Below are 11,718 nucleotides of genomic sequence, written 5' to 3'. Positions count from 1 at the left end.
AGCCAGCTCACCCCCGTCCCAGGAGCCCAGGCTTTGACCCAGGACCTCTTCGGGGCAGAGCACCCCAGGATCTCTCAGCTGGACCAGCCCAGAGGTTCTCTGGTCCTTCAGACCCCGGCAGGAGCTTTCTCACTGCTCATCTTCGTTTTTCCTTTAAAAGGCAGATTTAGGGCTTTTCTCTCTCCCATCAGCCGCTGAACACTCCCACTCCGGCTGCGCAGCGTGCTCCGGACTGTGCTCCCAGAAATCAAAGTGCTTTGTGCCAGCATTCGATAATACACCCTGCTATACATTTTGATTACATTACAAATACGATTACTATTAAGCTACTATAGGTCTGCCAGGAATAATCCTGCGCTGACTCACTTCAGATGCCAGAGAGATGCTGTGTGAAATAGCTTCTCCTGCCACATTTTGATTACTGTGCTGCAAAGCCGGTCCGCAGGCTTTAAATACACTGAATGTGTTTGGTAAATGAAATTTCTGGGATAATATTAAAATGTAATCCTCCTGGATAGCATTGTCATCGTTCTAAAGGACTCTGCTGATTCCCTCTCCCTGCTCCTGCTGACACGTACCTGGACGCTTTCATTCACAGCGTGCTGATGGCTGCGCAGAGATTGTGTTAAAGGGCCCTGTCCCTGCTTCTGGTTTGTGGCTCCAGCCTGTGCCCGTTCCCAACTGTGTTTCCTGCAGTTTGTACCGCGGTTTCACCCTCTACTCAGTTTTCTGATCAGAAGACTGAACCCTGAGTAGCAGCTGGGGAAGCGTAACTGGTACCGTGGGCACCCGAGCGGCTGAGAAATCCCGTCCAGTCCAGCTCCGAGGGAAACCACCTCAGGGGTGCAGATGTTGTACGCTACCACCTCCAGCTCAGCACACACACACGTGTTTTGTTCATGGAGGCACTTCTGAAGCAAACTGGGCAAGCTGTGAGGCTGCCACGGCAGCAAATACGTGGCTGCTTTGATAAGTGTAGTGATGTACATCCAGAAAAGAAACATGAATAAAAACAAAGACACGTTTTAGAGAAGCTAAAATGTGTGACCGGGGCAGAAGTCCCTACAGCTCTGTCCACACAGCTCCCGGGCACCCTGCAGCCACCCAGAGGGGCACTGGTCCCAGATAACTGGTGACACTGGGTCTCTAGAACAGGCGAGCCCACATATTCACCAGCGAAGCCAAGTGACTAAAATCCCTTTTGCAAAGTGTCAGAGTCCCCCCCTGCTCAATGTCCAGGGTCCAGCGGGGTCCCTTTGCCCAGGGAGGGGGCACGGGCACTTACCATCGTCTGAAAGCAGGAGTGGAGCTGGGTCAGGAACGGAGGCTTCCCAGAGAGAGCCAGGACCCGTTTTTCAACCATCGTGCACTCTACGTCGTCGTCCTGGATAACAACGTCCTTCTTCAAGATTTTGACGGCATAGAGCTCATCTGTGCCCTTCCTCTCTGCCAGCATCACCTGCACGAGGGAGAGGACACAGGGTAAAGGAAAACCTGGATCTGCGACGCTTCTAGCATCTATTCTTAAAAATAACAACTTGCTTGTCATCCCATGGCTTCCACTACAGCCCTGAAAAGAGGTTCAGGTGTCGAACGATGCAGAACGCTACCAGCGGTATTTCCAAAAGCCTTTAGGAACCCCAAGTCTAACAGTAACCCAGCTAGTTCCTCGCCACCAAATCACCTCGAGGAACCCAGCCCAAGGGGTTTGCTGACGTCCGAGCCACAGATCATCCCTCATCACCTGCCACCCCGGAGCTGGGACCCGGACCAGCACCCTCCAGGTGCATGCAGCATCGGGGGAGGGCATCAAGAGCTTCAACACAGAGTCCACCAAATTATGAAGTTGTAAAAACTTAAGAGGGAAAAAGATCCAGCATATAGGCAATAGTGAGAAAGTAACAGCAGGATTTTCTCTCCTGCTCACCCGCCCTCCCACAACACGATCAAAACCCAGTTACGTGCTGGCCCATCATCCAGCCAAAGCCCCTCTCATCTAGAAGAATCCAAGCTCCCATTTTAAACCAGTTTCACCCATTTGCAGGTTTATTTATTGCACTAAATGGGACGCGCTGCTTCTGCTGGTGCAAAACTCCCTCCTTAATCCCATCAGCCCCAGTGAGGATCCCCAGAGCAATCCACCACGCTCCATCAGCGTAAGCTGCTCCTCGGGCTGCTGGCAAAATAAACGGCCTCAGAAGCCGTGCTCTGCTTCCCATTTTCCCTCCTCGCACCCTCTCATGACGTTAGATTCGAGTGCTCAGTGGAAATGAACTGCTTTCCATTTGAAAGAGTCTGCAGAAATCCTCCAGTCACATCAGGAAGAGGAGTCGGGATGTTGCGAAAATAAATTACAAGAAGTCGGCATCAATAGGCTGGAACTGAAATGCATTTCAGGCTGCGGCAGACTGGGAGAGGAAACGTGAGCAGGTCTCACAGGAGACTTTTGGGATGGAGGATTTCACCCTCTTGCCCATCCCAGGCAGATGCAACGTGCCTGGCTGCCCCACGGAGCTGGGGCAGAGCCCGTCCCAGGGCAGGGCAGCCTCTCTGGGGAGAGGGCAGCAACGTGCCAGCCCTGGAGCGGTGAGGCAGGGGACAGAGCAGGGGACGGAGCCCCAGGACAGAGGACATGGGCGGGTGCAGAACAAGGGGAGGAGAAGTTTCTCAGGCGCGTGGCTCTGGCTCGTTGCGGGCGCCTGGCAGTGGCCCCAGTGGAGGCTGGCCGTCCTTGACACGCCGCTTGTCAGGATTAGCCGGGAAAGGCATCAGGGCTCCTCAGCGCCAAGTGCTTTGGAGCAGCCGCTGACATTTACATTTTCATCAGCGGGGCCCGGACGGTAGCGGCTGCGTGTCGCGTGCCTGACGGCGCGTCAGTGACTTCGGGAGCGGATTTATTTACTGGGTGTCTGAAGAAAGTTGAGAACCGGGAGCAGCTCGGCGTGCTGCAGCGACGCAGCCCAGCAGGGCACAGGGGCCAGATTTGAGCTTCATCCTTTCCCATCGTCACCCCAGCTCCCCGAGGTGTCTCACAACACCCTGCACAAACCAAACTGTTCCAGTTCACTGCCTCCATCTACCTGCATCGTTTCAAGTTGCTGTGCGGAGGTGCTAAAAACCAGGGCTGATTCTGAAGTGATAAAAGCAGACGGGCTTTGGCCACTCAAAGGTGGGGGAAAACGAGAAGCAACCGCTCCAACAACACAGGCTGCGGGAAGATGAAACCCATGACCTGGGAGTAACTGCATTATATCCGGCATCAATTATACACAGACCTACCTTGCTATCCATAACCCTTTCAGAGATAAAGTAACTAAACTGGGGAATCTCTGGGCCTGGCATCTGCTCAGAGAGACTCTCGGGAGAGCACGTTGCTGGTAACGGAGCGTGTTTGGGGATGAACACCACAGATCAAAGGTAAAAGCAGCTGCTGGAGAACAGGGCTGGGCTCTAGTAAATAACTCTGCAGGGGAGCTGAACGCTGCCAGGGCCATCGGAGGAGGAAGGGCAGAGCGGTGGGTGCTACCGAGACGTCAGTGCCCACCCAGCACCGGGACACACCCCAGCACAGTGATGGACAGAGGTTGGTGGGTGCAAAAACCCATATAGTGACCATAAATGTTTCATGCAGCACCTTCCCCGTGACATGGCAACCCCGAGCCCCAGCTGAGCCTACCAGCCCTGCTCAACTGAGATGCAAAAGGCAAAAGGACTTTGCAGCTGCTGAAACATCAGCTGCAGCACAGCCCCGGCACAAGGCCACGTCCGGGAGAGAGCAGAGGGATGCTGGAAACCACACGTTACCACGTTTGCCTGTGACACATCTGGCAGAGCCAGCAGCTCCAGAGGTGTGCATCAAGACCAATGTGGTTCAGGATGCTGGAATCACCGCGAGTTTCCACACGCAGAAGAGATTGCAGGCTCTGCTCTTAGGGCAAAGCCAGAAAATACTTCTGCACCCTGAGTGACAGGCACGAAGCAGGCACACACGTCAGCAGACACAGTCTGCTCCTCTGCAGGGCTCACACCTCGGTCTCCGACGCCGTCTCACCCCAGCCCTGCCCGCAGCGGTGCCAGAGCTGGCGGCACAGAGGAGCTGCCAGCCCTTCCGCCACATTTCGTACCAAAAGAGGAGAGGGAAGCATTTTACGGCTTAAGATTATCACAGGATGTGAAAATGGTCTCTGCAATCCAGAACTGCAGAGGCAAAAGAATCAGCCCTGCTCTGAAAAAACACCATGAACCCTCCCCGAAAAGACTGACAGCTTGATGGCACGACAGATTGATTAGCTGCAAAAATATGAGCAAGCCACGTAATTTGACTTTCCTCTATTTATATTACGGCGAAGCAAACCCAGGGTGGGCTGTGCCAAGCGCTGCCTCCTTCCCTCGGGAACCTCTCCCTTCCGCACGCCAGCCCTGGGGAGGGCTGACACCAGTGACAGCCCCGACGGAGCCCGGGGCTAGCCCGGACCACCACGGAGCTCCGAGGGTTTCCCTGAGCATGCCCCAGCCCCTGCCCCTCAGCTCTTTTCCAAACCTGAGCAATTTTCCACCCCCCCAAACCTTGATGCCTGGCTCTGTGGGGACCTCCATCTGCCAGCTCACTCTCTGGAAAGTAGATTGTGTTCTTTTTAAATTTTTTTTTTTATTTTTTGGTGCAGAAAAAGCTGATATTTAACTTGATTTATTCCTGTAATATAGAGTATTTGTTTGGGAACATTCCAGCATCATAACTAGAGATATTCTGATACCGAATGTAGAGGAAGGAAGCTTATTACACTCCACCGAGGCCAACACGTAGGTATCCCTGACCCTGAGCAGCCGTAGCGGTGGAGAGAGAAAAATACCAAGCAGTAAATCAGAGCTGCTGATGCCAAAGGGTTAACGAGCTTATGCCTGAGACAAAGACTCACTAAAAGAGCGTGAAGAGCTGGAGAGACAGCAGCAGGGCTGGGAGGAGGGAGGCTGGCCTGGGCGAAGGATGCTGCCACTGAGGGCTGGGAACCTGCTGGAGAGGGATCCTCTGCCCCAGCTCCAGGTGCCTCTGTCCCGTCCCTCCCCACCAGCCAGGACCACAGGGTGCTGGGAGCAAAGTCGCTCGTCCCTCCGGGCAGTGGGATGCTGAGGGGAGCCGGGGGGAGCCAGGCGCAGGCACACGTGAGGGTGAGGCTGCAGCTAACCGGAGAAACCAACGTGCTGTTTTAATAAGCGCTAATTAGCATATTTATAACATTCTGTTCCAGGGAACAGTTTCTGTCACACATTCCCTTATATAAGCCGCGATGCCGACTGAAGAGTTTGCTAATGTTTCTCAAATTAAAAGAAGGGGGGGGAATAAAGCCCACAAGTACCGAGTTCCCAGATGCCAGGCATAGACTTTAAAAGGCATTAGGTGTTGGGAGGGGGAGAGCAGGGGGCAGAAGCGACACGGGAAGGGGCATGTGTATAGATACCGAGTGAGAACAGCGCAGGCACAACGCACACGGTGTCCCGGGGCTGCTCCTGCTCCCCGGCACTGCCAGCCCGCAGCAAAGGTGTAAAACACAACGACAGCAGCATCGCTGGCACGGGAACCACAGGGATGCTCCAGGCACCATCAGGAACTCCCTGTCCCCCTCCTGTCACAGATGTTTTGGCGGATCTCCAAGCTCCCCACGCTCAGGGAGGCAGCAAACACCCGTCTAGAGTGGCTGGGACCTCCTCAAGCTCAAAAGGAGAGGGTTCACCCCTCGAGCTGAGCACGTGCCGGGTGAGCATCGCTGCTCCGGCATCCCCTCCTCACCTTCAGTGCCTGCCCAAGAGATCTGCCTGAAGGCAGAGCAATATTTCCCGCAATTAGGGCAATTCACTCATCAGAGAGGGTGCCGGGACATCCATCGCGTCACATCACACTGGTGCTCAGCAACAGCAGCTCACCCTCCTGCCTGCTCCGGGCTGCGAAGCTCAAGCAGCCACCTGAGCGCTGGAATTTCTAATGGAAATCATGGTAAAAGTTGGCAAGACCCCAAGAAAAATGAAGGCTCCAAGTCACATAATTACTAGGAGAATGAAATTCTGTTACCACTCATAACTGGTCTGGAAAGTTAATTAAAATGTTCTCATGTATTTGTGATTATTAGAGGGGAGGGAGAAAAAGGCAAATAAAAAAGAGCTTTAAAGACACAGCATGCACCCTGCTTCCCAAAAGAGACCACCTGACTGTGATGATGGTCTCATCAAGACATTTCAGGCTTTCGTCACTGTGCCAGAGCAGTCTCAGAGTGGAAGGGAGCCAACAAACTGGGCTCCCATTGCCATGACTCCAGTGCTGCCAGGCACTGCAAGGGCACATCACGCTGGAGCAGCCACGCGAACGCTAGAAAAACGTCTGTAGACACCAAAAATGCAAAGGCGACGCGGCACCGCACCTTCCCAAAGCTTCCTTTGCCCAGCACCATCAGGAAATTGAAATCCGAAAGTTTCATCCGATCTCTGCTGCCATTGTTGTCGAATTTAGAAATGGCATTTGTTGTCTTCTCATCCGCAGCCTTGGACCCGGTTCCAATCTTGGCTCTCTGCAGAGGTGGAGATAGGAGAGGGAGAAAAGAGAAGAAATTACCAACAGCAGCAGGGAGAATGGTCGTTATCAAACCAGCCAGTGCTCCTGAAATCCTGTGCAGATTTTCCAGGTCAAACCCTACCCTGAGCTACAGGAACCTTTCCTATAAGCGTGATGGGGAAACACCAAGGTATCAGCCCCCACACATCGCACTGTTCCACTGGTTCCCAGTTAATCTCTGCGAGAACAACTGGGAACCACATCTGCCCGTTACCCGGTTACCCCTCTCTCTGCAGCCTCCACGCCCGGGGAGCTGCCCTGTAACACTCTCTAGGTCATCGAAAGGATAGAACAGAGGCGTAAATAAGCTTCTTCTTTTTTATCCCTCTTGAAGCTGGCTTGTGTCTCACACCTCACCAGAAAAGCACAGGTAAATATAAACGTATTAAAGCAAAATACAGGACTTTTAATCCAGCTCCACCTCCACTACTATCTGATACTGAAGAGAACTGCACTCCCGTGCCAGTTCAGGCTGAACGTAGGAAGCTACAAATCCATTCTGAACAAACCCAAGCAGAAAGCACTCCTCCTGCATCCCCGAGCAATCGCGCGAGCTGCTGCCATCACAATTGCTTATTAAAGGGCCTCACAAAACCCCCACATTTCTAAACACCAAATCTCATCAGCGGCTCGGCACCTCCTCATCGGTCCGGGGGCTATCTAATTTGCTGAACCACAGTTTGTAAAAGCTATCTCGCAATTTATTCGGCTTTAATTTTTAGAAATACGTGACGGCGTAAGGCTTGCACTGAGCTCAGTCTAGCATGAAATTCCATTAACCCGATTCCAGCAGTTCAATTTGGCTGCTGATCGCAGCTCCTCCAGATAGGAGCCTCGCAAGTAATCTCCAACCCTTTGCCGCTGCTAATTGGCTCTTGCAAGGTTCTCCGTGCTGTAAAATTCTCCACTCAAGGTCACCTGCAGCACCTACAAAGATCCGAAAGACTAAAGGAATCCTCTCTAGGATTTGCAAACCTCACGGTTGCGAACGCAACTGGAACCACCGACCGGTCACGGGGACCTGCTGCCACTGCTTCCACCAGGAAAAGCGCCGACACCAGCGAGGAACCAAAGTCACCTCTCCCCAAGCACAAGGGGTTTCCCTCAGTGCACTCTCTGAGTTTTCGCAACGTCCCCAAAAGACAGGGATCACCCAGCCAGAGCGGTTTGTTCCAAACTGGCTCAGGTGACAAAGGAACTGTGGCTCCGGTGCTGGCCGAGAGCAGCTCCTCAAATGCGGGCGAGGAGGGACCGAGCCCCGCGCAGCGTAACCGTTGGCAGCGATCCTCACCCCGCGGTGTGTCAAAGCCGTCCCCAAAGAAATGTGCGCTTCTCAGCAGGCAGAACAGCCATACTCTCCTGAAACCTTCCTAAATAGTCAATCATGGCTGAAAAACAACCTTGTCAGATCGGATCTGACACTAAGACAGCCTGTGTGAAAACAAGCTGTGGTAAAATTCAAGGGCAAGGTTCGGTTTCCTTTAAAAGGCAGCGGAAAGCAGAGCTCTGTTTCCGATCAGCCCTACTCCTCCTCCTCCTCAGCCCTGGCGCTGGCCCTCGCTGAAACGCCGACGCGGTGGGGCAGGCTTTCCGTCCCGAGTGGACAAGAGCAACACAGGGAGAGGGGAAGGACGAGGCTTTTCATTTGCTTCATGCCGGCGAAGCGCCCGGCTCCAGGCAGAGCGGGACCGGCCGCGTGAGAGCTGGCCGGGGTCCCTCTCGCCGCTGAGGAGCACAGCCAGCCCTGCGCTTGACCGGGATTTCCAGCTCTGTGGCACATTCAGAGGAGACAAGACGAGGATACAAACACGAGGTGACTTCCCTGATAAGAGAGGCTCCACATGTGGCTTGGCCAGGAGGGGGAAAAGTCCCCCAAAGTAAGAGCTGGGAGATGTAAAGCTGGTCACCCCCAAGTGAAGTGTCTTGCTTTTCCTACCGAGTGTCCCTGATGTCTATCTCTGAGAACAAAAGCCCTTTAACATCTTTTTAATACACTCCTAACGCTCACACGACATCGAGACCTCTTTAAGGTTTACAACTGAAGCATGTCGCTCAGATTTTTTTTAAAAGAAAGCGCTTGACCTTCATTATCCAACTCCATTTGTCACAGTTAATTTACTACATCTGAATTTATGCAACAGCAGCTGACGTTCACATCTATCAAGCTGTCCCAGCAAGTGGCTGACAAAGACGGAGCAGAACTGGCAGGGGACGCGGCGCGAGGCTTCGCGCCGTGCTGCTGTCTGAGGACCTTTTCTCAATGATGCACAGATGTAGTTCAGCAGAGTGAAATGACACCTCTGGACAACGTATTTTCTGATCTGCAGAGCACTCACCACCTGGCTTCCGACACACATACCATTTTAGCATCACTGGAACGTCACAAAATCAGGTAGTTAGTCCCTTACAGAGCCAACAACCGTTGGTCATACGCCAGCTGTTGTCTTAGAACTGTCTTATTTTCTTGGATATTCAGGAAAATTACTTATAAACGTGAGATTAAAGGAAGAAAGGAGAGACAGGAGCCAACTCTCCAGTGCAGTGGTAGAAAAATGGAGTTCATGCTGACTACCAGAAGGACAACCACTTAATTTTATGTAGGGGTCATTTTGTGCAAGTCTCCAGATGTACTGTATTCATTCCCAGGGTTCTGGGAAGGCTTTAACTGTACTGAAAAATGGCAAAGACCTACTAATCCAGTAACATCTGGATCAATCATTCAGCAAGACCTTCCACAGCACGTTGAGTAGTAAGTAGACATTTCTTCTTGAAGCCTCTTCGGGGAGCCAGACCCGAGTATCACTCAGATCTTTGGGAGCCTGGCAGGGAAACCTGACCAGCACCAGCCCAGCCCTGTGCTGATGCTCAGTGCAAAGCCCTGATGCTCTGGCTGCTGACAGCGGCCGAGCCGCTCAGCTCCTCGGGGAAGCCTGCAGAGCTTTTCCAGCTCCCTGAAACCCCACAGTGCCAGGCACTCCGAAAAGCCCATCGCTTCCACGTCCTTCATTCTTCACAAGCACCACCAGAGCCAGCAGCAATGCCAAGCCCTGGTCGCCCGCCCTCGCTGCATCCTTCGGGCGCTAACCTTCAAAAACTGAAACCCCACAGTGCCAGGCACTCCGAAAAGACCATCGCTTCCACGTCCTTCATTCTTCATAAGCACCACCAGAGCCGGCAGCAATGCCAAGCCCTGGTCGCCCGCTCTCACTGCATCCTTCGGGCGTTAACTTTCAAAAATCAAGGATGTGCAATTATTCCTGATGGATCAGATTAAAAGGGGACGAGGCTCCAGCCGCGGGCAAGACATTAGGTCACACCTTGCCGCTCCCACGGAGCCCTCTGGGGACAACCGGCAGCACCAGCCACAACGGTGCGAGCTGACTTCAGACGAGGTGCTCTGGTGTCACTCCTCCTACCTCGGCTGTCACTTGGCTGCATCCGTCACCCTGTAGTTCAACCAGCACGGGCTCCACTCTTGGCTGCCAGGTCACCCAGTTTCTGCTGGTACCACCTCGGTGCAAACGCCGTTAGGGACCAGTGACGCCCCGCGCCAGCTCACCCGCCACCCAACTGTTAAAACCCCAGCCTGGTCTCAGTGCACCAGGCAGGGTACAGAGCTGCCTCGGCACTTAACAGCTAAGAAAGGGTTCCATTCCATAATTAGCTCCAAATCCAATTATATTAATATCTTGATTTATCTTAGTTAATTATATTAATTCATAATCAGCAGCATGACAGAAAAAAACCAGACGAACAAATCTTATTATCTGGCGCCTCAGAATGAGGGTAGAGCTGCTGCAGCGACAACTCGCGCACGTGCTGACACGAGGAGCACGGTTACATCAGGTCATCCTGGGACATTCGGTCCCTCTTTAATTGGAATATAGTGATGGAAACACACTAAATGAAGTATCTCCTTATTTAGCTACGCTACACTCATTTTGGCAAACACAAATTGTGAATTATGTAACCCTAACAGAAAGACAGACGAAGTCTGAAACCACGCAGTTAAAGGGGGATGTTTGCTACGCTGCACTCTTCATACTAAGAAGAAATGACTTCTTAGAAATTACAGGATTTCAGACTCCTTCCTACCCCCAGGTAGCAGAGACAGGGGATCAAGCAAGCTCTCAGTGGAGCGCAAGGCATCAAGCAAGCGCTCCACAAAACTCTGCACTGTGCAATATTCTCTGTTGCACTTTCAACCGAAGCGCCCAAGAACCATTTTCATCTCTCTCCTCATCCACCAGAAAAGGCTGTTCCCTTTCCCAGCTAAACCCACTGCCTGCTCCTACCGGACACACGTGTGCGCAGGAGCCGTCCCCGTACTTTCAAACTAGAACACAGAATTTCAGAAGAGCCACGTGGACGGTCCCTTCCACGCGCTGCGACTAGAAACCATCCTGTCAATCCCATCAGAAAACTGCACGCGAATGAGCCCTACGCTTTCAGCTCCTGCTGTATCTGAGCCCTTTTGCCTTAACTTGCTCTTCTGTAAATCTCTACAAAACGATGCCCTTCAGTTCATCCGTCCCCACCAATGACTGCTGAGCGGTTGCTCCTGGCCCCTCCGTGTGCCCGGTGCTGCAGGAGCTGAAGGCTGACCCAAGCTCTTGGCCGAGAACATAGCAGTGACGAAAACCCTTGAGCCCCCAAGAAAAAAAAACAACTCACCTCAAATTTCTGCCTCAGCTCCTCGTTTCCTTCCTCTCCTTCAGGAGGCACCGGGACGTTGAAATACTCCCCCTCCTCCTGGCTCAGCAGCTTAAACCTGGAGGGACCCAGCAAGAGCAGCGGGTCAGGGGGGCAGGCAGGGCTGCTCCTCCTGGACCAAGCACAGCTCTGCCGCCGCTGTAACGGCATCCCCGGGACCCATCCCCAACGTTAGACCCCTCCCCAACCCTCACCCCCCGCCCCAAACTGTCCTGCTCAGCCGGCTCCCAGCCACACACCACACAGGGGGTTGTTTCTGGGGTCCCCCGCTGTAGTGGGGACCCGGAAAGCGCATCCACCGCCCGCTGCGGCTGACACCGCGAAGCACCAGTGCCTCCTTCAAAATGCAAGCGCAACCCAAAACCCCTCGGGATGGGGACATCTTTCTCATCACAGCCCCAGAG

At 53.2% G+C, this 11,718-nt stretch overlaps 1 protein-coding gene across 1 annotated transcript in view; it reads right to left on the bottom strand.

The window, feature by feature from the left end:
* LOC104276755 (protein kinase C beta type) overlaps nt 1–11,372 on the bottom strand; it is a gene marked incomplete at its 5' end in the record, with an annotated part of 35,842 nt that extends 24,470 nt beyond the window's left edge. Inside the window, 3 exons of the mRNA XM_009873180.1 lie at nt 1,286–1,459; nt 6,411–6,557; nt 11,276–11,372. Coding sequence (XP_009871482.1) covers nt 1,286–1,459; nt 6,411–6,557; nt 11,276–11,372 — 418 coding nt within the window. The remainder of the gene's footprint in view (nt 1–1,285; nt 1,460–6,410; nt 6,558–11,275) is intronic.
* Nucleotides 11,373–11,718: the final 346 nt, after the last annotated feature.

This window comes from Apaloderma vittatum, unplaced genomic scaffold (assembly GCF_000703405.1).
Source record: "Apaloderma vittatum isolate BGI_N311 unplaced genomic scaffold, ASM70340v1 scaffold27817, whole genome shotgun sequence".
In the NCBI taxonomy this organism is placed as follows: Eukaryota; Metazoa; Chordata; class Aves; order Trogoniformes; family Trogonidae; genus Apaloderma; species Apaloderma vittatum.
This window is presented reverse-complemented; position numbering and strand designations above follow the sequence as displayed.